Source organism: Myotis nattereri, assembly GCF_964212035.1.
Source record: "Myotis nattereri genome assembly, chromosome: 11".
Classification (NCBI taxonomy): Eukaryota; Metazoa; Chordata; class Mammalia; order Chiroptera; family Vespertilionidae; genus Myotis; species Myotis nattereri.
Genome location: NC_138086.1, coordinates 16,011,784 through 16,038,868, shown reverse-complemented (window position 1 = coordinate 16,038,868; position 27,085 = coordinate 16,011,784). Strand labels below are relative to the sequence as shown.

Sequence of the window (27,085 nt, the reverse complement as noted above, 5' to 3'; positions counted from 1 at the left end):
GCTGATCCTGCACGTATGTTCTTGCAAACACTATCTGAGATTTCTTCTGAGCAGTCCTCTCTACTTCACCTCAGGTGCAATGTCAGAAGCAACCTTGGATGAGGTCGTACTGAGAACGTGCCTCTTCCAATGAGCAGTTGCAATAGGTGCCTTGGACAGGCTTGATTAAGCAGGTGGCAGCCCCAAATGATAGCCTATCTTTATTCAACCATATGGAAAGGATAGAAGCCGCATTCTGATGCCTGGGGCTACATAGTAAGAGGGCTTTTGACAGTGTCTGGTAGGCGTGGATTGCAAACTGGCATATGGGCAACTGAGAAAAGGAGCATACATTTACATACAGAAGTGCACTGTCGCATGCATTTCTGTGGGCTTGCCATTTGAAACTGGATTTTATCTTTTCTTTCCCCCTCACTGTGTATTTTCTTTTTCTCCTCTTCCTCTCTCTCCTTCTCCCTCTCACTGTCTCCATCTCTGCCTCCCTTCTTCCATTTCCTCAATCTGTTTACCAAATAAATAATACTGCCAATTGCCAGTTTTCTAAAACTTTGGAATATGGGTTTATAAACTGACTTTTTAAATAAGAAAAGGAACATTATGCTGAAACATGAGCAGACTTTTGGCCAGAGTCAACATTTGTGACAGGTCTTAGGAAATCTCCATTTTTTTTCCTAATTTTATAGGATGTAATAGTTTGCTATCAAGTATCATGACAGAACAGAGAAAAATTCTCCCTTTATTACCTTTATTAAAATAAGAGTCATAGGCCAGCCAGCATGGTGGATGAGTGTTGACCTATAAACCAGGAGGTCACGGTTTGATTCCTGGTCAGGGCACATGTCTGGGTTGCAGTCTCGATCCCCAGTATAGGTTGTGTAGGAGGCAGTTAATCAATGATTCTCTCTCATCATTGATGTTTCTACCTTTCTCTCCCTCTCCTTTTCTCTCTGAAATCAATATATATATTGATATTATATATTTTATATATATATATATATATATATATATATATAAATATTATATATTTTTTTAAGGAGACAAAGTGGCCAACATTCATATCCAGTAGAATTTTTAGCACTATGATCTTAGACATATAGGTCAAATATAGGATTTCTCATAACATTATTATTTAATGCCATATATTTTATATAAAATATGAAGAGATACATAAGCCTCAGTAGGTTCTTATGCAGTCTCCTGAATAATAATGTGGTAATCTTAATATTGCATCTAAAAAGTCATTCATTCAACAAGCATTTGAAAACTTGCTCTGAGTGAAGGACTTTGCTGGCTACTAAGAATACAGACATGGTCCCTGCCTCAAGGACCTTGCACCCGTGTAGGGAGAAAGAGATATGAGGAGCCTAAAGACCAGTTAGGAGAGACTATTGCAATAATCAGGGCAAAAGATGAGAATGCCAGGACTAGTACAATAGCAGTAGTGATAAAGAGAGGCAGTGGAAGGGTTAAAAAGATAATTCGGATGTAAAATATACAGATCTTGATTACTAATTAGATATAGGGAGGGAAATAAAGGCCTGTGAAGCAACTTCCAAGTTGCTGGTGTGGTGATCAGGTGGATCCTATCTACTCTCTTGATGGGAATACAAGAAGAGAAGCAGACTTATTTAACAAGATAATAAACTCAGTGTTTATCAAGTGTTTATTAAAAGAGATTTTGCTAGAAATACATTTCAGTCAACTTACTTAATCTTATAATCTTTATAAGATTTAATAACCAAGTATGATTTTCCTTATGTGCTTTTTTATTCTAACAACCTAAGTATGACTTAATAGCTAATCTCTAAATGTATAATAAAGTAGCATTTGAACCTATTTATAGATGTAATTATTTATTACATAAGCATGTGTTTTGGTCTTGAAGTAGTAAAAAATAATGACAGTGCTTATCAAGATGTACAGCCAAAAGTTCTATATTTTTTATTAATAGGCCATATAAATTAAGGCTTAGGCATACAGTCTGGCTATATAGCAATGTAAAATTGTCCTGCTTTTAATGTGTATTATAAGCACACTGAATATTTTCACAGCATTAATTCATTTTTCAATTCATTGAATATAACAGTTTTACTCAACCTCCTGTCTTTTTCATATTGTAACAGTTTTTCAATATTCTAACTCTGAAAACATATAATTCATCTAAGATATGGTGTAATTTGTTGGTCATTTGCAAGATATTTTTTAACCTAAAACCATATACTGTACTACATTCCAGGTCTTAAAAGATGCTGATGTGATGATGGTAGGTTGGACAGATATGTGAATGGATGGACAGACAGATAATGATTTATGGTAACAAATTGGGATGATGGCATTATAGTTCTGTGGAAGTTAAGAGGGGGCTCTGGTATAATTCATGTTCTACTATCAAATAACTAAATAACTTGGACAAGAGTCCGAAACGCTTTGCACCTCAGTTTCCTTATTGATAAGATTGAAAAAAATTATAGTGTTTATCTCATAGTTTTTCTGGTGATTGAATGAGAGAATGCATATCAAACACTTGGCACCATGTTTGACACTAAAAATGCTAGTGATGAGGAAGAGCAAGAAGAGGAGAGCTGTTGGGTAGAGATCTAATGCATTCAGATTTGGGTGTATTTTTTAATTTGCTCACCACAGTTATTTAGATGGTCTGAGAGAAATCTTTCCTCCTTGGTGTTCGGCATCCTATTCTCGTGACATTTGGTAAAAGAAACTAAATTACATGACCTGTAGTGCCTTCTAGCTCCACGATTGGATCTCCAGGAATAAATAAAGCCTCTTTCAGTGCTAATGAAAATATCATTAAGATAACATTAGTCTTCCAAATAAGACTTTTATCTTTAAATATAATTATTATTCCCACTTTAATAGGAAATCATTTAGCATATAGATAAGCCAGAAAAATATTAGTTAGCCACAAATAATACTAAACCATATTCACCCAACTGGTATTGCTCAATGGTTGAGAGTTGGCTCATCGACCAAGAGATCACTGATATGATTCCCGGTCAGGGCACATGCCTGGGTTGTAGGCTCGATACCCAGTGGGGAGCAATCAGGAGGCAGCTGATCAATGTTTCTCATCAATGTTTCTATCCCTCCCTTTCTCTTTCTCTAAAATTATTAAAAACATATTTAAAGAAATACTAACCCATATCAGCTAGAGAGAGGAGAAAATCATTGTTGTAATTCTTCTGTATTTAGAATTACTTCCTACTCCACTTTTGTGTTTCTGTAGTTTTCCAGACTCTGATAAATTTAAGAATCACTTAATTAAAATAGTATATAGTAGGAATTTTTATATTCATTCCACCACAGTGTCACATTTTTTCCCAAATTAAAAAAAACAACAACAACTAGTTTTCAGGGTATTGTTGCCCTGAAAAAGATTATATGAGATATTGTCAGAATATAAGTATTGTATAAGACAATGCTATTAGAGTTGCTAGTAATTAGATTTAGTAACTATAAGCATATACAGCTATTCAAATCTGTGAATGAAATTACTGAGGGACTTTTCCTCATCTTCTACCTCTTCACTCTAATCCAAGGCACCACAATCACCACCACCATCACCTTCATCATCTTTTACCTGGTCTAGTGTGGTAAAGAACTAAGCACCAACCACCTTCTCTGCTTCCACCCTTGGCCACCTACCTACTCCATTTTTCACTCAGGAGCCAGAGAGATTATATCATGTCGCTCCTCTACTTAGTAATAATAAAAACAATAATGCTTCCCATTGCACCCGATAAAACTCATACTTCTCACCATGTCCCATAATATAGACATCATCTTGGACTCTTCTCCCCTCTCCCTCACTCTACTCCTGCCACAGTTCTTGTTTGCAGAGTACCAGCTATCCCTCCCTAAAACTCTTGTGCTAGCTACTCCCTCTACTTGGAAACCTTCCCTCCAAATTTCCCATGAATGATTCCTTTGTCATTTAGTTGCAATTAAAATACCATCACTTAAAAAATGCCTTTCCTAAACACGGAGAACATTTTTTAAATGAACATGTTCTCACTTTGAGGGCTATTTTTTAAAATCACAACTGGGTTTAGGATATGTTCACATGAAAAAATGTGTACCATCATTGAAAAATTACAAATTCTTTATTAAATATAACTTAGTATTTTTTTACAGATTCTCTATTCTGTCTCGGTGCAGTGTAGGCACATACTGACTGTCTTAGTCTGTTGGGGCTGCTATAACAGACTACCATAGTATGGGTGGCTTAAAACAAGAAAAATTTATTTCTCATAGTTCTGGAGGCTAGGATGTCCAAGATCATGGTACAGGTAAATTAGGTGTCTGATAAGAGCCTGCTTCATAGACAACCATCTTCTTGCTATGTGCTCACATCATGAAAGGGTCAGGGGTCTTCCAGGATCTCCTTTATGAAGACAATAATCTCATTTTGGGGTTCTGCCCTCATGACCTAGTTACCCTCCAAAGGCCCCATCTCCTAATACCATCACATTGAGTGGGGGTGACAGAAACATTCAGTCTATAGCACTGATGTATGTTCTAATGAAAGCATGTGCATAGAAAGCGTCCATCTTCTCATGGAGGTAGGTACACCTTGTGTAAACTCTAAGGCTTCTACAGCTGCTTTAAGTAGAATGTTTTATGCCCAATTCATTAAAGGCAAATGGGCAAATGAAAAGTGCATGTGATGTGTTGTGCTGACTGTTTTTAAAGACACAAATGGAAAACAAGATGACTAAAAAGAAAATCCACAGATAACTAATAAGTTCGTGAATCAGAAGAGACATCCCCAAGGCCACCATCACCCCCTTAGTGAATTTAACAAGTATTTCTCTTAGGAGCAGTCAAGCTTAGCTCTTAGAGTTGAAGAGGTTTCGCTCTTCAGTAACACACAACATGGTACCAGGATTGTAATGGTTTAATTGCTGTATTTACATGTGTCCAGACCTTTAGGGGACCCAGCAACCCCCTCGAATAGAGATTCACTAGCAAGTGGTCATATGCCTCATGTGTTAAACCTCTTAGAAAGTAAAGACAAACCACTTCCAGGAACATTTCATAGAAATATAATCTATTTGTGCTTTTGAGATCCATATTTAGAAGGTCAATTATACTTCTTAATCAGTTTTCAAGACATGATATTCAATAGAAGGAGCAAGATACATTATCATCTATATTTTATTAGTTCTTCTGTGTCCGACTCTTTCAGGAAAAGTTTTCCCCCCATATTTTCCAAATGCCTGATGTTCTCTCTCTGATAAACACTATTTCTGCTTGACTATTTCAGCACTTTTGTGTAATGGAAAGTTTCACAAACACTTGCAAGAAATCTTTGTGCCCTTGGTTGTTCGCTACGTCGATCTCATGGAGTCCTCCATCGCCCAGTCAATTCACAGAGGTTTTGAGCAAGAGACATGGCAGCCTGTCAAGTAGGTATCTTGCCTAGTGCCCATACAGCATCTGCCTCTTCTGTTCTGACCTTATGACTTTCCACATGGCCATCTGTAGTTATTGCTTATGGTGGTCCCTTCCCCCATTGTTTGTTTTTTTACAGGAATATCGCCAACAGTCTTCCCAATGTAGCTCTTCCAAAAGTTCCAAGTCTGCCTCTTAATCTTCCACAGATTCCTAGCTTTTCTACTCCTTCGTGGATGGCTCCTTTAAATGAGTCCACGTGTGTATTCCTCACTTATTTCCTGGCGCTGTGTTAACTAGTGCATGGCCTGGGCTGTGTTCTGTGCAGCTGTGTTTAGATTGCATGGCATTTATCATCGTTGGTTGAGGAATACTATGTTTTGGCTTTGTTTTCGTTTTTTTAAGCTATCGATCTAAGCTTAGCACATGGATGATAAATGATATAGATTTTTTTTTAAATACTCACTGGTTTGATGTAGTTTATATGTAATCTGTGGGGCAAGGGTCATTTTGTGACTCAGGTTGTAGATTCTGGCCCAAGTGATATAACCTGAGTTCTCCAGTGTCAGGCCATCAGTGTGGCAAACAGTATGGTCTGCATCCTTGCCTGGCTCCAGCATTGTTACTGCCCACATGACTTCTCTTGTGCGTGTAGAAAACCATTGTAAGAACAGTTTCGAGAATATAATCGTTTTCTCTTTTTATATTAGTCTCACCTTTAAAGGAACAGTTTTGCTAATTGCAGAGAAGGCATTGTCCTTTATTTCCCTACACCAGCAAGGTCTTCTTTTGTCCCTTCAGTTGATGGGTCTTGTTATTTTTAAATGATCTTTATATCATTAAAAACCATATTTATTAACTCCATGTTGTGACCAGCCTACCTACTGTAGATTCAGTAACTGAGAGTCATAAAAGTGAAAAGGATACAGACTTTCAAATCGATGAGCCCTGGATTTAGACCCTGGTTTATTAATTCTTAAGTCTTGCTTAGCTGCAGTTCCCTAAACTCTCAACTGGACATGACACCTGATTTCAAGACATTCTTGTGAGGATTTTTAAAAAGCTGTGAAAAGCACTTGGCACATCCTAATTTCTCAACAAATGATAGCGACTGCTATTCTACATCATGATTGTTATTACTATAGTTATTACTATCATCAATCATCATCATTATTATCCTTAACAGTATAGTTATCAAAAGTATGACCTTCACAGCATTCAAATGAACCCATTAATATCCCATACTTGACCCAAGATGACATCTGAAGTCAGCTAGCAAGTAAATAATTAGGAGAAAAATAGCTATAATTTATTGAGAATTTATGTTCCAGGTACAGTGCCAAATTATTGATTGCCTCTAAGCCTTATAACAACCCTGTGAAGTAAATGTCATTACCCCCACTTTACAATTAAGGAAACTAAGTCATAAAGAAGTTAAGAAGTAAAATGTGCCCAATATCTCACAATAAGGAAGTGATAGAGGTAAGATTTGAACCCAGGTTTGCCTGACTTCAGAGCCCTCACTTATCATTCTTCTGCTTCCAGAGAATATACTGGTTAAGAGCTTGCTTAGCATCCTTTCTACCTACAGTACCATCACCTGTCAAATGTAATCCCAGTCTAGTCTACATCCAATCGAGAAAAGACCAAGAAAGAGAACAACCTTGCAAAATGGTTTGGCAATATTTCTGCAAGTTAAATATCATCACTGTACTCATAGTATTTATTAGGATATTAGGTTACATGTGAATCTTACTCATATAGGCAAATGCTTTGGGCCATTATAGTGTGTCTATGTGTGCTCAGGAGTTACCTAGGAAGTATAATGGACCTTCATAAGTTTGTGAAATTTTGTACTACTTTACACTGTTTAATAATTTAACTTTTTTGCATCCTTATTTATCATCTGTATAACAATTTTGATTTTAACCAAGAATGCTATTGTGGACATTACCTTATGAAATTTAAGACTATTGTTGTTGTTGTTATCACTGTTTTATTAGTTTTGAGATGTGTGTAAACCCTGCATCTCATTCTTGGGAGCTCCTTCTTAAAGTGACCTGCCATTCAAGACAGCAGTCATGACACAGTGTGGCTTTGTAAATTAAGTGCTTGTGCTTTCATCATTCTGGGCAAATACAAAATGTTTTAAGTTAATGACCATTATCTTTACCTGCCAAGATAATCAACATTAGGCTCTTTGTCAAAGTGTCAGAATTACTCATAATGTTGTGATGTCATTGCAATTACGTTTTTCTAACTTTGCCCGGAAAGTAATTTATTTACTTATCTCATCTGGTTGTTTTTATTAGAATCCACTTTTTCTCTTGAATCACTTTCCCTTCAGGATCTCCGGGTGTGAGATCTTGTCTGTCTGTTCTCTGAACTTATGGAAGCTTTTCCCAATATCCAGTGAGTGTATGTTGATTTTACCTGGTGTTCCATTCCCCCTGTGCTAGGAATTCCAGGATGTGCTCATCATATTCTTATAAACTTCACTGTTTTTAGACTTACAGAAGAGTTGAATTCCATTGAGTTCCCAAATACCCTTCACCCAGCTTCTCTAATATATGTCTTACATAATCATAGAACAGCTATCAAAATGATGAAACGTACCTTATAACTAAATTACTATTAATGAATTACAGAATTTATTTGTATTTTACCAGTTTTTCCACACATGTCTTTTTTCCTTTCCCTTTTTTTAAAAAAAATTTAAAGTGGCAGAAAATATTCAGGGTTTTCTTCCTTTTTATTGAATTTATTGGGGTGACACTTGTTAACAAAATTACACAGGTTTTAGGTGCACAGTTCCACAACACATCATCTGTATACTGTAGTGTATATTCACCACCCCGAATCACATCTCCATCCATCACCATTTATCACTCCATACCCTCCTCCACCTCCCCTACCCCCATCTCCCCCAGCAATCACCACCGTTGTCCGAGTCCATGCGTTTTTTCTCTTTTTTTCTCAGTCCCTCCACCCCGACACATACAGCCTCCCAACCCCCCACCAACAACAGCTGTCAGCCTGCTCTCCATCTATGAGTCTATCTCTATTTTGCTTGTTAGTTAATTTTGTTTGTTAGATTCCACAGTTGAGTGAAATCATCTGGTACTTGTCTTTCTCTGACTGGCTTGTTTCACTTAGCATAATGCTATCCAGGTCCATCCATGCTGTCACAAAGGGTAAGATTTCCTTCTTTTTTAAGGCTGAGTAGTAGGCCATCATGTAAATGTACCACAGCTTTTTTATCCGTTCATCTGCTGATGGGCACTTGTCTGCTCCAAAATCTTGGTTATTATAAATAATGCTACGATGAACATGTCATTGCAATTAGTTTTTTGAATTTTTGCTAGAAAACAGTAAATAGCAAAAAAAAAATTCCATTTCACATGTATAAGGAATTAAGACGATAATTACTGATTAAGAGAAGATGAGTAATATCAAAGAGCAATGGGTTTGAAAGATACATCCCTGTCTACTAATGAATAAATCACCTTACGCAGTGCTTCCCCACATCTCTCCCTGAATAGAACATCCTCATTCTGGGTGTTTTGGCTCTGAAACTGAATATTAGTAAGGTAAGTTTCCTGCTGGCATTTTTTAGGAAATTGCCCGAGTCTGTTATTCATATGTGAATTATTTAACCTTGTTAATAATACTTTCAGGAATAAGTCACTCATTAGAAATAATTTTAGAATGAAAAAGTTCTGGGGAAAATGGCAGGTTATCTACACCAGCTTGAGAGCAAACCTATTTACATTTTTTTCATCTATTTAATTATAGCAAACACTTCTCTTCTTAATTACATTCCCAATTAAGCACATGTATTGTTCAGAATCATACCATAGCCTTAAAGAACAGAAGAAATATATATCCATATTCTCTATAAAGATTTGTTACATATAATTAATGAGGAAGTCTATTTTAATAGAATTCTACCTGTTCTATTTGGGATTTTGTTTTGATTATGATTTTTGCTGTTGCTGTTTTGGTCTGCTGTTAAAGAATGCATGTGTGTTTCAAATAGCTACTAATCTTTCTCCTAAGTAACAAATTATAAGGAGTTGATTTGCTTCTTAGCCAATTATATTGAATTACACTTAAAACATAGGTCCTCTAATGTACCAAATATTGCACTATGAATATAAGGGGGGCGGGGATTGCTTGGTCATTTTTTTCTCTTATTATATCTATGGCAAAAAGGAGAAGTAAATATAGTATTTTTTCAAATATTTTTCACAGCAATATCAGCATGGTGTTGTTCTGGTTCTTTTGTTTGTTTAATGATACTTTGGGGGCACCTAAACTTAGGAGATAGTTAGTGAATAACGTGTGATGGGTCATCCCAGTGCTTTGCTGTGATTGGTCCCTGTAGAATTTAACTCTGAGGGCAACCTGGCTAGACAAGGAGATCATGAGGAATTATTGGGAGAATGGGAGGAGGAAAGCAAAGGAGATTGGTGATGGAGCTAAGATGCCGAGTCTTGGGGTGGGAGTGGGAAGAGAGAAAATGGGGGAGCAGAGTAGAAGTGATTTTTTAAAGCCGGCTAATTAAGATATAGTTATTTAAATAATGTTATCCTATGTAATAAAAGCCCACCAACCGAAACGGCAGAATGACCAGAGACCAGAATGACCACAGCCTCTCACCTCGGCCGGCCGGCCCCCAGCAAGTGGTTAGGGGCGATCAGGGAGGCAGGCAGAGTGGTTAAGGGCAATCAGGCAGATAGAGGCAGTTAGGGGCAATTGGGCAGGCAGGCAGAGGGGTTAGGGATGATCAGGCAGGCAGGCAGAGGCGGTTAGGGGCAATCAGGCAGGCAGGCTAGCTTTTAGGGGCCAGCGGTCCCAGATTACAAGAGGGATGTCCGAAGGGTCCCAGATTTCCAGAGGGTGCAGACTGGGCTGAGGGACCCACAGCGCGCGCACGCACACGCGCGCACACACACACACACACACACACACACACCCCGTGAATGAATTTCATGCACCAGGCCTCTAGTCTTTTCTAAAAGTTTTCCACTATTCCCTTGTGATGAATGAGTTTATTTTACTTTTCTTATTTTCTTTTACAAACTAAAAATATACATTTTAGATTAGCATATGTTAAATAATTATTGGAACGCTGAAGAGAAATGAATCATATAGCTGCTTTTGTTTTCTTTTGTTCTCTTTTAACACCAAGTTTCAATTTGTTTTAATATAGGAATATTTTACTTTCAAAACGTTTGTTTCTCTACTAGGCTACCTATGTGCATAATGGAAAGTAATAGCCCCAGTAGTATATATACTCTGGTACAAATTATCTTCATACATGGACTGAAAATATAATTGCACTATAGTAATGAATGCATAGTAGATATTGGCTCCAAGTTAGAGGTAATGACCTGAAATACATGATTTTGCTCCAACTTTAGCCCACACTGAATGTGGTAAACCATATCTAATACTGTTAGGTTTAATTATGAGCTAGAAAAGGCACAAAGCATTTCGAGTATAAGATTTGCTTCCCTACCCGACCTGTTACTTCATTTCCAGTACCTGTTTCACCTTTACCTGTAATTGAAAAGTTTAGGGGCTACCCACCTGTAGAAAGACAGAAGCCATCCATCTTAATGACAGAAACACATGCCAATGAGTAGAAGAATAAAGTTAGTAGTTGCTATAGTATGGATTTTCTTGCATAAAACATATTTTTCAGAATTTCTAGAAGGATATATTTATATATTTGACCTTTTTCCTAGAGATTAGTAAAGAACATTTAAGATGTTTGTTCTTATGTACACAATTTAATTTCCTTAATAAAGTAGCCTTATCCATTTTATCCCTTCCTCAGAAACCTGACTATGGTTTCTTATGTATAATTAGTTCTCTTTGCCTTGCCTTATTCATTGAGAAGTGAAAAGGGAAAATTAGAAGGTTGAACAAAGAAAATATTTGTATTAGAAATTTTATGTGGTATTTTTCACTGAGGGAAATTGACACAAAGAGGAAAAAACAATATGTTAGTGACCTCAGAGCTAACAGTGGAGGTTCATGATGTCCATTTTTCCTTTTTCTTCTAGCAATGGCTCAGCAACATCTGAAGACCTTTTTTGGAAACTTGATGCACTTCAAATGTTTGTCCTTGACCTACACTGGCCAGAACAAGAATTTGCCCACCACTTAGAGCAAAGACTTAAACTGATGGCCAGTGATATGATAGAGGCCTGTGTCAAAAGGTAGACATGCATTTCCTAGTTGCTGCTTAATATGCCAGCACCCAGAATACCACTTATCGCCAAATAAATATTTGTTATATCATTGTCACAAGAAAGATTTCAATATGTACTACTCTTCAAAAATTTATTGGACATGAGGTTCTCTGACCTAAATCCTGGGGACCCAGGTAATTCATAAACTTGGCCTGGTAGTTTTTTTAGGTCTCCCAACCATTGCACTCATCAGTAGCACCCATACCACATTAATCATTTCTATTGTGTTTATTGTTCCCTGTCTTGGAATACTGCTTTAAATTCCCAAGGCGGTACTCCCCGAGACATATGGAAAAGGTCTGTTAAATACTTTTCCTGTTATGTACTGTGTGCACCATGAAATGGCCTGGCAAATTCTAATTATGATCAGCGCCATCACTTGTGTTTTCTGGTCTTCCCTATCCCCATCAGGTGAGTTCCAAGTAGCCATTCTCATTCTTCAATACTTAACCAGAAACAAGTTATGTGGCTTTGGATTCTTCCAAATGTGCTTTCATATTTAATTGTTCTTACAAAATCAGCATTGCATCCTAACTAGCTAAGCACTATTTTTTTATTGTCTGTGTTCATAATATGAACAAGAACAATAGTGGCATAACAAATGCTGGTTGGAGCAATTGAATAATCCTGAATTCTTAAAGCAAGACCAATTCAGTCATTAGAATAATGATGGCCTTCCAAGGCCAGGCATGGATTAGATAATTTAATGTATTTTAAGAAAATCATGTTCATCATCTGTGATTCTAACGTTTCAAATCAGTAGATGCTCTTTTGATACTCATCAAGACCAATTCCAAATTGCCTGTTATTCAGTTTCTTTCAAAAACCTAACTGCAACTTTGGGTATTTGAAAGAGAATCTCGAGGACGTAAAAGAATTACACATTCTGTGTTGAACTATTAATTATGATGTTTTAGAGTTTTCCAGACTTGTCTTTTGACTTGGCAATAAATCTTCACATGGAGGGTTTGTTCTGCTCTAATGCGGAGAAGCAAGTGATTTTTCTACTTGGATGTTTAATTCAGGTAGTTAAGTGAAACTGTGAGGTTGTTCCATTAAAAGTGATACATTAGATGTGGAAAATTGCTTCCTGTGGGTAGAGATATTGTCCGAGTGACTGAAAAAGCTAGGTTTAATATAAAATGAGACACCTGAAAAGAAGGCCATCCCACCCCCTGCTCCCAAGCACTGCCACACTCCTTATTTGCATGTTTTAAATTAGCATCTCGTCGTGTTGATTTCACTTTTACAAAACAGGTGGGACATGTGTCAGAATGTCTTACTCTGAATTCATGTTTTAATGAATAGAACAAGAGCTGCATTTGAACTCAAGCTGCAAAAGGCAAACAAAACCACTGACTTGCGCATTCCCGCGTCTGTGTGTACCATGTTTAATGTGTTAGTTGATGCCAAAAAGCAAAGCACCAAGCTCTGTGCCCTGGACGGAGGACAAGAGGTGAGTGGGTTGAGCGTCACATGTGGAAATGTGGCACTGGTGCCCTGGCAACGGACAGCACTGCCTCCAAAATTCATCCACGTGATTAGATTAAAAAGACCAAGTTCTCCAATGCAAATTTTTGGTGTTCTCTTCAGTCTGATATGGAATGCCCTTTATATTTTGCTTCTGTCAGCTTCTTCTTTTTTACATGAAGACTGCCTACCAATTTACAAATAGCCATTGAATTTCAGATATACCTTTTAACAACTTAGGTGTTGTGTATTTACATAAAGCTTACTTTTCACAAGCAAATGAGAAAGCTACCTGCTTTGTTTATACAAATCTAGCATAGACAAAGTTGGCATCCAAAAAACAAGCTACAGAAAATAACATATGAAATACTTTATTTACACAAAAATTTCTATTTTTTTAAAGACCAAGTTGAAATATACTTGAAAATTAAGCTTTATTCTCTTTAATAAATAGCCCATTTTTTTAATTTTGTGTATATTTGTCTACATTCAGAAATAAATTATCTTATCCCATGATTTGTTTTTGTTGAGAGTCATGATTGAGTGAAAATGGTTGTTTTTTTCTTAGATTATCTGTTTATGTTGACATTTTGTTGCATTTTCCCCCATTGTAATTACTTTTTCATCATTTCTTTACTCTTTCCTATGTTCTCCATCGTCTTTTTTTCCCATGACATGATCCAGTTTGGTAGTCAATGGGTAAGTCTCATTTTTTAACCACATTCTCATTTGAATTTTTATTTTTGTCAATGTACATTTTTATTTTCATATTTTCAAATTAAAATTAATTGTTTTCAAGTTTTTGGTTTCTGCATGTGAGTAAAATGCTAACAGCTTCCTATAATATAGCAATAGCCCAAAGTCACGTGAAAACATATGTAAATACCTTGAGTAATGTCAAGGGGAATGTTTCTTCCCTGTTAGGCTGCAGAATCTACAAATAGCTATTAGATTTTTACATGTAAAACCAAATGAGTTCACTCTCCTTTAAACTGAGTTCTAAGTAAATTCAGAAGCAGAATGATTATTGACATTTTCAAAATACATTTGTCTTCTGCATACTTTAATACTAGAAAAATGTAGAGTGGGGCTTTAAATGACATATGGCATTATCACGGGAACCCCTAAGTTCGAAGACCAGAAAGCCACCCTCAAGGTTAGTTCAGACAAAAGAACCCTGTTGTGGATTTCAGTGAGGCACATGGCCACCAGTGATACAGTCTTTCCTCCCACTGGTGGCCTGGGATGGAGCCATCTGTGGGGGAAGAGAGAGGCAGGCCTGTATCAGGACCCTTTCCCCTCCCCCACACAGGGTTTCTCAAGGTACCACACAGAGACTCAGGAACATTGTGTGAAAACCTTTATGCATACAGGATTGACTAGATTATATATATATTTATAAATCAAAATGGTTTTGTGCTGTGTGGATATATTAAATCTTACAAGTCTTAGAGTTGGTACCTGGGAGTCAACCTCAGCTCTTTACTGGGCTAACAAATTCCATCTAAGCAGAAGGATGAGAAGGCCTACTGCTTGTGAATGGCATACTTATTTAACCCAGATATAGACATTAGCTATTTGACCACACTTTATGTGCACATATTTCATTCTTTGGGCAATTGAGGAGGAAATGATGTATTGCTAATACCGTAGCATATGATCTTACCTATTAAGTATCTGCTGCCTAAGAGCTGTAGAGTGTTCAGTAATTATTCTCTGATCATTTACAACATGGTTTATTATCTCTAATTATCTGAATAAGGAGGCAGCTGGTTTGGATATCAATAGCTCATATTCACCTCATGTTTTTCAATACCCAGAGGTAAGCCTTTGATTGTCTAGTGGAGAATATTGTCTTAAGTCTCTTTATAATAAGCCCATCCATTTCTCATCAGGTTTATTGAATTATCTTGCCTCTTCTCACTAAGACTGGAATTATCCATTTGTTCTTAGTTTAGCATATACTGCAGTGCCTGACACACAGTAGGCACTTAGTAAATGTTTGTGGAATGAACACACTGATTTGTTATCTCTGCTTTAAAAAATTCTCCCCCTTAGAAGCAATTCTGGTACTGCACTTAAAAAGAAAAACAGGCACATATGCAAATGACAGGACATCAGTGCACTGCCAAATGAGTCTTTACATTAATAGGTGGGTGGTTTTTGAAGGGTCATCTGCTACCATTCATTATGTCTGCATCTATACCTTCTCCCCAGAAACAACTCCCCCACAGCTTTCTCGTTCAAAATGTGCAGGTGTAAAACCCATCAGCAACCCTGAAAAGTGGTAAACAAGAATTTCAGTGCCAAAGAAGGACTTTATACTTTGCTTTTAATAGCCAGTAAATATACCCACATAATTACACAGACTTTCTTGCTCTATATGGGCTTGAGATAAGTTATTGGTGTAAATTATAAATATATTACATGCATAGGTGAGCCAGTGGGCTCCGTTCTGTAGTAAGCAACAAATAACAGTGTTGAAAATACTAGCCCATTACGCATTTGGAAACTTATAAAAAAATATGAACTAAATAGGTAAATCTAGCAGAGATGACTTCTAAATGATAAAGGAATTACCTCTGCACAATCTCCAGTAAATTGTTACATTGTCCTTGTCAGTGGATAAGACCTTCCTGACGCCTTACCCACATGGCTCCTGAGTTATGATTGTGTTCTCTGACATGACACTTGTTGATGCAAACGTGCTCAGCCACAGCCCAGAACTGCTCGTGTGACAGGTGTGTGTAATGAGTCAGCCATCTCAGACCAGTCCCCCAGGGACAGGTGTTGAGATCACAGAACCACCGGTGTTTAGAAATCCTTCTTATCCATCCCTGCAGAAACGCAGATGACTGCGTGGGCCTTAGGCGATTAATCATCTACCCTCAGAGCGTCCCATGGCCCCTCCGTTCAGGATGAGAGCACATTAACGGGGCCACTAGGGGGCTGTCAGGGGGCCTCTTGTAAGGGATTTGTTCTCAATTGCAGTGAAATACTTTCATTTCTAGAACTGGCACTCAAATACATTTAAAATTCATCCCAAGAGAAGGACCAACATCTTTTACGAATGCTGGATTACACTGGCACTTAATTAGTCTCCATTTCTTGTGTGTTTACATGAGAGCAGTCCAGTGAAATGGTGATAATTACCAGAGTGTCACGTGATGAAGGGCCAGGGTTTCAGACCTATGCCTGATCTCTGAATTCCCTGAGCTCCATGAAGTAAGACTTCCTCAAGGGTTGTTGTTAATCTGAGTTCAGAGTTATCTACTGGAAAATAAATGCACCAACAGCTTACTTTTGAGGGCAGATGGGAGAATTTAGTCTGGAACCTACCATAGCCCTGTATGTAGGATTACTGATCGAACTTGAAATATGCTAAGGACTTTATCTTTTTTCTATTGCAGACAAAAACTTCGCGGAATTTTATCAAAATTATAGTTTATTTCTCTAAATGAAAAATCTAACAATTTTAACTTAGGTAACATAAATCTCTCTGCAGATCAATTCTGTTCTTATCTGTCTGTGATCTTTTTCTGTGCTCGTGTTTGTCTGGGTCCCCTAATGAATAACTTTTTTTTTACCTAACTTTCTGTTCTCCATATGTGACATATGTGGATTATTCTCTTTGCAAAATAGTGTAAGTAAAATATGAAAATTGAAGCCACCTCCCCATTCCCACCCACAATGCTCCCTGACCACCTGGCCAACTGTGCAGCCAGAGCAGCTTCTGGAAGTTCCCAGCAGCATTCATATTTAATATTCGTGTCAGTCAGAGCTAATCAGAAAAATCTACAATAGCAAACTATTATATTATACAAACCTAGTAAAGCTTATCCTATTGGAGTTTGTCCTTTAAAATAGCATATTTAAGGTGTATACTTTTCTTCCTCTCTTTTTAACTTTCCCTCTCCCCTCCTCCCCCTCTTCCCCTCACCCATTCTGATTTGTCTAGATCGGGTATCAAAATAGCATTCTAAAAATATGTATTATAGGAGGATTTTGTGGCCCCCAGGGTCTGTGGCTTTTCCCTACCTTTCAATAAAAAGGGACCTCCTTTTTAAGAAGATATTTTGATTGATTTCAGAGAGGAAGGAAGAGGAAGAGAGAGATAGAAACATCAATGATAAGAGAGAATCATTGATCCGCTGCCTCCTGCACACCCCACTCTAGGGATTGAGCCTGCAACCTGGGCATGTGCCCCAACCCAGAATCAAACCGTGACCTTCCGGTTCATAGATTGACACTTGACTACTGAGTCCTGCCGGCCAGGCAAAAGGGACCTCTTTTGTGGCTCATCCCTTGATTTTAAGAATTGCCTGAATTTGTCCTACCTAAAAGTTTAACACGTGGAAGCTCTACTATTTTTTATCCAATAGCCTTCTAATGACATTTGATGACTTTTGAGTTAAAAAATGAAATTTATGGCAAATAGAGATAAACAATGAGGATAGGGCACATTTAAGAATATGGGACCATTTGGAGATCTGGGTGCCTCCATCACTGTATGTCCTACAGCTCTTCCCATGTAAGAGGGAGTGAGAAGCTGGAAGGCCTCTGCTGCCTGCCCTTTCTAGTCTACCCCAAAGGGAGCCTCAGTCAGGCATTTCCTCTCCCCCTGCTGCACAGACACAAATTTGAAGGGAGAGGCTGTGAAGAGAGAGTGGCAGAGGGAAAGCTGGGGCAGAGCTCATTTGCATAAACTCCTTCATGGCCCAGTGGGGGGGGGGGGAGTCTGGCTTTTTTTTTTCGTGCCTGGGGGGGAGGGGGCTTCTGGCCTTTTCAACAACCAACCAGCTTTTTCAGGCTCTTTCTCCTCTACTTTTTTCCCTTTATTTTTCTCTCCCCTTTTGCTTCTCTCCAAGTTGTTCTGAAAGCAAAACTATCCCTGTAATGCAATAGAAAGCTACCTCTATGTTTCTGTTCCATTTGTCCTCCGGGGAGCACAAGGTTGGGACATGTAAGGCTTTAAGTGAGAGGGACGCTTAGTACTTCACTTTACTGGGCAGAATACATGCCTGGGAAGCGCCACGTTTATAGATGTCTGTTGATTTTAGAACACTGCTCAATATACACACACAGGCAGAGAGAGAAAATCATTCACACACCCCAAAATCATGCTTCCTTTCTTTATTGCGTGTGCAGGTAGACGACCACTTGTAACTGTCAGAGCCTCCGGGGAGGAATCATTTTTTGCGTATTCCAAAGCAGAGCTCAGTTGATGTTTTGTTCTGTATGGAAACTTTGAGACATGTTTTCAGAAGGAAAAAAAAAATAGCTTTCAGAAACTTACATCTTAGGAAGCCATCCAACCAGCAGCTAAGTTGGTCTAATGTTTACACTGACCTGAGTACTTTTACTCTATGCATTATGTTAGCTGTTCCAAGAAGCCTTGAACCATCAAGATAGGGTTAGTCTTTACAAGTCACATTTTCTGTGAAGTGGCTCCTGGGGACAATCAGCTGTCAGATAAATGCTTCTAAAGGAAGAATTACTGTTTACGTGAATGTGCCTTCACATGCCGCCATAGAAGCTGAAGCTCCTGCTAATTTAAGAATGGAACTCGCTAGTATTTTCTAAAGAAAGCAAAAGAGAGAGAGAGTGTGTGTATGTATCTTTCAGGTTTATTTTAAATAGATTTTTTTTTTTGCATTTACTTAAAGGTGCCTTTTTCATGAGGAAGCAGTAATAAAATGATGGGGAGTGAGTGCCGTTTTATTATATCTTTTATGGCCTATTAATTTGTTACCATCTATTCACCTTTGTTGATGAAATTTTAATTTTTCCCTTGCTTAAGCATACTGTGAGAATTGTATAAACTGCTGCTCTCCGCACTGACAAAAACGTCCTTTTAGAGTGAACAATTGGGAGCCCATTTTATTTCTAGAGCACATTTAAAATATCTTATGAATGAGAGTTGTCAGACATGAAATGCTGTATTAATTAAATCTTTTTCTAGTCTTTTTGCTTCTCCAGCTAAACCAACCCTTTAGAAAAATACATGGCCACCTTAATTATAGAGGAGAAGACAAAAAGTATCCTTCACATTCCTCCGTCTGAATAAGAATAAGAACTCAATTCATGTATATAATAACCCCATTAGCTGCTTAACTCAACAAAGCACATGGGAAAATTTTCAAACAACAATGCAAAAAGTGTTGATTAGGTAGATCATTTTCAAAGTTTTGTTTTTCTAGTGTTCAAGATGATCATATTAAGTAAATCGGATATGTCATAACTAGTAGCTTTAAAGTTTTGTGTCCACATCAACTAATGTGTCTTTGTCTCTTAATATCTAGCAACAGTACCATTCCAAAATAGATGATTTGATTGACAACACTGTAAAAGAAATCATTTCCCTGCTAGTTTCAAAGGTAATGTACTATTTGTTCACCTTCTAAAATCAAACTTTAAAAATATTTTCTATTTCTGAGAATTTTTAGAAATATCTGTCTTATGCTTCTATATACCTCATTGAGAAATAGTAGTTTTAAAAGATGAAAGAAAAGTTCAAATTTTAAGAAAGTTACAAGCAACATCTGAACACTCTTTCTCAACAATATTTGAGTTTTGTTTAGAATTAATTTTGGCTTTACTTGCCATTGTTATTCTTTTAAAAACATCTATTTTCTAGTAATACTTTATTATTTCACATTCATGTTTTCATACAATTTGTTTTATGTCCAGGGCTGATTGCATAGTGATCAGTCCTTCAGTGTAATGTGTTTGTTGTGGTATTCCTTTCTGTATGAAATTCCTGTATGAAAGTCACAGAAACTTGTGGAATATGGCTTTAACTATATGCTGAAGATTTCCAGTTCTGTCCCTGAGAGGAAGTTTCAACTTTCTAACTCATCAATTATTGCAAAAGGGAACTTAAAAAAGAATATACATTATACGCTCTGTCACTAAATACATATAGATATAGATATAAATATATAGTTGTATAGGTGTAAACACACACACCCATATTCTTTTTGATAACCTAGAATATTTCCCCCTGAATTACTCTTAAGAATAAGATGGACAGAGAACAAATCCAACCTAACTGCCTAGATGATGTAATTAATAGTATTTCCAGCTCAACCTGGTGAGCTTAATTAGATTAAATTTACTTTTTGGATCAAGTCCATATGCTCAGAAGACAACTATTCAACTCAAGTATGAGCTTAGAAGGAATAAGACACTATTAGGAGCCATTAGGAAAGTAAATTAATATAAGTCATTCTATTTGTGGGGCAAGGGGAAAGAAAACGAGAAAAGTATGGAGAATTCACTGGCATCTGGACTGGGTGTGATATTTTGGAATTTGTCTAAGAAACTTGCCGAGCAAGGTATGTCGTGAGTAAATCCATGCTGTCAGATACTACCCATCCTTAATTCCGATGTGGATATGCTGGAAAGACTTCTTACAAGTTATTGGATCAGAGGCTCAAAGAGAAAATGGATTCACATATGGAAAAAAGAGGGTGAGGAAGAAACAGTTGCATTTCATCAGAACATTAATATTCCCATTCAGGGAAGGAAACCTGTTTTGTTCCAGTCCATGGTATTCTGGTTCCATGTGGATTTTTAATATTGCTAGTTAGTCCTGATATTACCAAACAAATATGAAGCATCTGCTTATAGATATCTCTAGCCCCACTCAAAGCAAAACACCCTCCAAAAAAGATCAGCCTTGTTTTATGGGTGAATCTCTTTTCTGTGGAAGGTTTTATAACTTGCAGTATAAATGACATAGATATCCCTTGTTTACTTCATGAAATGCAGCTAAAAAGGCAAGAAGTGTATGTGTTTCGAACCACCACGCTATAGCTAGAATCCTCACAAACCACTTCTTAGACTTAGTTTCTACTCTCCATTCATGTAGGAAAATGAACCTTATGCCCTATTAAAATTCCACAGAAAATGTAAGCCAGCATGCCTTATGGCCTGCTTTATGTTTCATTCTACGAGTCATTTCAAAATATTTTCATCTTTCATTGCCTTGAGAGTATGCGCGGGTGAGGCAAAGTTGGTAATTACCCAGACAGAGTTTATGTGTTAAATATTATTCCAACAAACCCAGTAAATGGCATCCACAATAAAGGGCAGGGGAAGAAGGAGATGACGGTGTTTCATTCCAACCGGACACCCTCCGGAGAGCAGAGTGCGCAAGGCAGGCCCATGAGTATTTACATACTCCCTAAGCTGCACGGAGAAAGTTCACAGAAAGCAGTTAAAGACACAGCAACCAAACCCAGCACTTAACTGGATTTCTTTGGAATCTTGCTGTGTTGTGCAATTAAAAGCCAGATGGGAAATATATTGTTATTAGTCATAGTCAATCCCGATGCTAGTAGAGTTTAGTTTTACAAAGAATAACCTTCCTGTAGGAACTGCACGGCTCCCCTCATTGATCCCAGAGGTGCAGTTGCTGCTCACTGCCGTGTAAGTCCTTGGAGTCATGCCTCCCCAGAGATCGTTTGGGGTTGGGGGGAACCCAAGAACAGGCTCTCCCCTATTATTCAAATGGAAGCAAAGAATGCTGTGACACCGGTCCAGGCGTAGAACTGACTTGGATATAACCCAAGGCTGCTTCATACTCTGAAGAGAAGACAAGCCAGAGAGGCTGCCAAGCAGGGGAACTTCTGCCCTAGGCTCATGTGCCAATGGGCTTCCCAGGTGTCATTTTATCCACCGTTTTTCTGGTACCCTGTGGCTCAGCCCCTGTGTCACCTTGTAAAGGAAGCTCAGCCATATCCTGCAGTCAGTCATTCTTTCCCTCCTCTAGTTTCAGTTACACTGTTTGCCCATCTACATTGGCCCTTGACACTTCTGGCCTTGCGTGGTGAACAATCGTATACGTGTCTGTCTCTCCCACTAGTTTGTATGTTCCTGGAGGGAGAGGGCTAAGACTCATTTTTTTTTAATTTCTCCTATTAGGTGTTCCATAAAAATTATTACAACAAAGTGACATTTATTGAGCACCTATTATGTGCTGGACACATTACTTATGTCATCTCGTTTAATGCTTACACCTCTGTAGCAGGATGGTAAACATCATGGGCTTTGGAGCCAGACCACTTGGGTTGGAAGCCTTGCTCCTCTAACATCAGCCAAATGCCCTAGAAACAGATGGGATTCCAATGCAGATCTTCTGACTTACAGCCTCAACCCTGTTGTACCTTCCTAGATATCATTCAATTGTATGGGAACCAGTCACTGATGACCAAATTCATTATTACTCCTCATCACTAAACAATCCTAAAGCTGCCCCTGTTAACGTGTGACTCAACACATTTAGGTTTGTAGACTTATATAATGGATAAAGATTTAGCTAATTATATCAAGAGGATTAATTCTTTGCATTTATTTCATATTTTGCCATTCTCATAGTCCTTTCACATAAATCATCTCCACAGATCTTTATACCATTCCTGTAACAGGCAGAACAGCTGTTATTTTTTTTTTTCATTTTACTGATAAATGCACAGAAGCTAAATGTCTACACTGCTGTCTCATAGCCAGAGAGGGGCAAAGCTTCAAATTGAATTCAGATCCTCTGAAACCAACCACGGGGCTCTCGCCTCTGCCTTGCCTTGTCCCTCAGCATGCTCACATGTGTAAACATAGACTCGCTTGAAAACACCGAGAACCAGGTGCTATGCCAGAGCCTTCCACGGTTCAGGTTGGCTGGTAACCATAGCAATTGTCTCTCTCCTTGTGGCAAATGAGATCACCCAGCACACACTGGCTCTTAAGATTTGAGTTACAAGCGACGAGGCATTTTCCACAGAGGGCCATTAAGCTTGGAATTCCCTTCCCCTGATCTGACATAGCCCTGGAGTATTGGTCTTCTGGGTCTTTGCGAACCACATCAAGTTGAGTTAGCCAGCTGTGATTGGTAAGAAATCCTAATGGGCAGGAGGAAAGTGCTAAATTGACTTTTAGTTGTGAGCAATTTATAATTTTGTGTTTTTTGCTGTTTGTATCCCTTAGGATAACTAGCCAGCTCTACATAATCCTCATTCTTTAAAAATAAAGTTCATGTGGCAGTTTGCATGATTTTGTTTCTGTGTTCTTACATCATGTCGCACATGATGTGATGGAGAAACCTATAGGGAAGTTTTTGTTCCTTTTGCATAAACTATTTTACAGTAATTGACCAGCCACGGAGAAAAGATTATCTCCTGTGCGCTCTCGGCGAGCTCTCTAGTCACCAGAGACTAATAAGCTGTATCCCTCGAACTATTATCACTTTGTTGAAGAAGCTGCTATGTGAACAAAAACCAGCCTTTGTTCATTTCCCTTTTCATGTTTAAAAAACCTTGTCAGTGTTTTCCCTTTGGGAGTGTGTAATTTGTCAATAGTACATATTATTTTAGTTCTAAAGAGGAAAGAGATAGGGCCGTAGATCCTTGTTTATATCTCTTATTTATCTTCATGCCAGATCTTAACATTTACACTCAATGAAAGACATCTCCACATTTTAACTGTTACAGTATACATGTCTTAACTTTCATGTCATAGAAATACAGAATTTTGGAAATGTAAAACCCTTTTGAAACTAATTTTAATTTTATATACTCCCCAAACCACACACACACACACACACACACACACACTCACACGCACATTCACATACACGTGCACACACAATTTAACTGATGGAGAAAGGCATTGGTGCAATATTTGGCTTGAGCTCACAGAGTAGTGAGTGACAGAATCAGTATATATATATATATATATTCTGCAGCTAAGTTCTTTCTATTGTAGCCTGTAGTGTGTATATCTGTATTAGCGCCCCAACTTCTTTGTAAGCTTTTGAAAGTGGGGTTCATCCTTATATATACAATTAGAACTGCTTGCTAAATGTTTATTAACTAATGTCAGATTTCAGTTTAATGTTACAAGAGCCCCAAATGTTACACATCATTATCTGTTCTTTTTTTATTCAACCTCTCCTATACATAGAAAACATTACATAATGGCCAAGTGATATATGGTAGAAGGAATTTGATTATGCTTGACTATCATTACTTATAATTTATATATGTTTTTCATTGAAGTATAATTGATTTATATTAGTTTTAGGTGTACAACCTGATTTGATACTTGTAGCTATTGTGAAATGATCACAGTCTAGTTAACATCCATGCTCATACAGAGTTATAATTTTTTATCGTGATGAGGACTTCTAACCATCTATAGTGAAGTTGAAAATTATTTTAAATTTAAAGTTATTTACTAAAGGTTTAAGTTAGTTCACATATAGTGACCAAACTCTTATTATGTTTTATTCTTCTATCTTTAAAAATGTCTGTGTGATTTCCAGCAAATAAAAAGGACCTTAGAATTCATCTTCAAAATGAAAGAGCAAACATTGCAAGTCAGCCCCTCAGCTGTCAGTTTATACTTCGTGGATTTCTGTGCTGTGGCAGAAGTTGTCCCAAGAATCATTTGCTCTGTTACTAGTTTGTATGCACAGAAATTTTCTAAGTACTCACCGTAAACTGTCTATAGTTTATTTCAGTGTTGGAAGGGGTGTTGTCTAAGCTGTCGAGATACGATGAAGGCACCTTCTTTTCATCCATTCTGTCATTCACTGTAAGTATTTGCATGCGTTCTTTTCTGCTGTCTTTTGACTCATCATAGCCCTTATTCACAACTAAGAATATAATTCTCATAATTATCTCTTTTCCACTTAAGGTGAAAGCGGCTGCAAAATATGTTGATGTTCCAGTAAGTATTTTTTATTTGCTTTTTAAAACTGTATGTAATTATTTTTTAAAAAATAACCATGGTTCACTGTGGGTTTATTTCAAATCTTTAAACCAGTGCCATTCCCCCAGGGAGCAGTTTATTTTTCTTAAGGGCTCGCCCTCGTAACAAGGCCTGGCAGGGTTTCTCTGTACTTTTGCTGCTGTAACTTGGGAACTCTTATGGAGGTCAGTTCATCATGAGAACGTGTCAGCCCAGTTGCAGAGGGTAGTAACAGCAGCCCGGGCTGGGAGAGCAATGCCTCACACTATTTATAGAAAAAATGCTCACTCTCTCACCCCTTCACATGATAACCGTAAACAAAAGGTTTCTTGTAGGGTTAAAGTAACAATAAAGATGAAGCAGCTACATCAGAGGACTAATTTTCAAAACACAAAAGTGTTATAAGTCAGTTTTCATTCATTTTAATATTTAGTTTTTCACAGAATTCTTGAGAAATAATTATAACCTCTAAATTTGTTAAAAGCTTAAGATCCCATGAGAGGAGATTGTGAAACTAACTCAAGTACAAGAATTCACATGATAAATACAGTCAACAAGTTAGTGCAGCATTTTTAAGTTATTAATCATAACAAAATTAATGTTTGCCTTAAATCCTATTACCACATATGATCAAGGCATAAAATGTTCTGTGTAATCATATATCTTGGCATATGTGCCAATTTTCAAAAATCAGAGCACAAATGAAAAAAAGTTAAAATTAAAACTAGATGGAACATAAACAATCTCATCTTTGGGTAAGTCTGCTTGTGCAGCATCGCTTCTCTAGATTGTCATTATGAATGTTAGTGGTTTCAGTACTGACAAGCCTTGTAAATGCATAACATTTTATACTGTGAACTAGATGGTCCCCAGATTTATTATTGCTGCTATCCATATATATAAAAGCCTAAGTGACCATCGCAACTGAACGGATGACCAAACAGGCTGTGTGGGACGACCAAACAGGCTGCGTGGGGCAACCAGGCCGGCAGGGGGTTAGTGAGGGGCGACCAAATGACCAAACAGCAGGCTGCATGGTGTGACCAGGCTTGCAGGAGGAGCAGTTGGGGGCGACCAGGCAGGCGGGGGGGGAAGTTAGGGTGACCAGGCCAGCAGGGCGGGGGTAGTTGGGGGCGACCAGGCCAGCAGGGGGGGGGGCAGTTGGGGGCAACTAGTCTGGCGGGGAGGCAATTGGAGGTGACCAGGCCAGCAGGGTGGGGTGCAGTTAGGGGCAATCAGGCAGGCAGGCAGGTGAGCAGTTAGGAGCCAGTGGTCCTGGATTGTGAGAGGGATTTCCGACTGCTGGTTTAGGCCCGATCCCCAGGATCGGGCCTAAACCAGCAGTCAGACATCCCCCAAGGGGTCCTGGATTAGAGAGGGTGCAAGCTGGGCTGAGGGGACCCCCCCCCCACGCACGAATTTTGTGCACTGGGCCTCTAGTCTAGAATAATAAAAGTGTAATGTCCTAATTAGACCGGACGTCCTTCCAGACTACCTTCTGGACAAAGCCAGGGCTGTGAGGGAAGCCCGGGTTCCTCTAGTCTATAATAATAAAAGCGTAATGTCCTAATTAGACCGGACATCCTTCCAGACAACCTTCCAGACAAAGCCAGGGCTGTGAGGGAAGCTAGGGTTCTGGGTACCAGAGGGAAGCCAGTGCCAGCAGCCAGGGAAAGGAAGGCCTACTCTTTCATGAATTTCATGTATCGGCCTCTAGTGGCTCTTATAAATGGACAGTTTAAATGAATAGACCATTAGCTTTATTGCCTTTGCATGGGGTTTCTTTGGAACAGGGATTTCTATTTTATGAATGATTCCCAAAGAAGTCGTGGTGTACTCCTTGTCTTGTACCAGGAATCAGAAAATCACTATTGGGCAAATAAGCAGAAATAATCAGTTGTGTAGAGTCCTGCAAAGCAGCATCACAAAAGAGAGAAAGAAAGCATTAAAGAAACAGTCGATATATATCTTAAAAAGAAAGAGACAAGTAATCACTGGAACACACAAACTTCATTGGAATTACTAACATGTTTTATAATATCATTTTGTTTTTATTTTGAATTATTAATGGAATAGAACACCATAATTATTCCTGTTCTTAGAGCTCTGAAGTTCTTAATTTGACCCTCTACTAGATCTGTTAGACCCCACAGTGGTTCTCAACCTTCTCGACCTTTGAATACAGTTCCTCA

At 38.1% G+C, this 27,085-nt stretch overlaps 1 protein-coding gene across 3 annotated transcripts in view; it reads left to right on the top strand.

Annotated features, from left to right (window-relative positions):
• CADPS2 (calcium dependent secretion activator 2) overlaps positions 1 to 27,085 on the top strand; it is a 480,839-nt gene that overhangs the window by 414,211 nt on the left and 39,543 nt on the right. For 2 of the 3 annotated variants that reach the window (XM_081101756.1, XM_081101755.1), the window contains 6 exons: positions 5,285 to 5,426; positions 11,487 to 11,642; positions 12,984 to 13,131; positions 19,448 to 19,522; positions 24,654 to 24,737; positions 24,840 to 24,872. In XM_081101756.1, the coding sequence (XP_080957882.1) occupies positions 5,285 to 5,426; positions 11,487 to 11,642; positions 12,984 to 13,131; positions 19,448 to 19,522; positions 24,654 to 24,737; positions 24,840 to 24,872 (638 nt within the window). Of the gene's footprint in view, positions 1 to 5,284; positions 5,427 to 5,551; positions 5,672 to 11,486; positions 11,643 to 12,983; positions 13,132 to 19,447; positions 19,523 to 24,653; positions 24,738 to 24,839; positions 24,873 to 27,085 lie in introns of all 3 variants that reach the window. The other variant, XM_081101754.1, reaches the window with a different exon arrangement.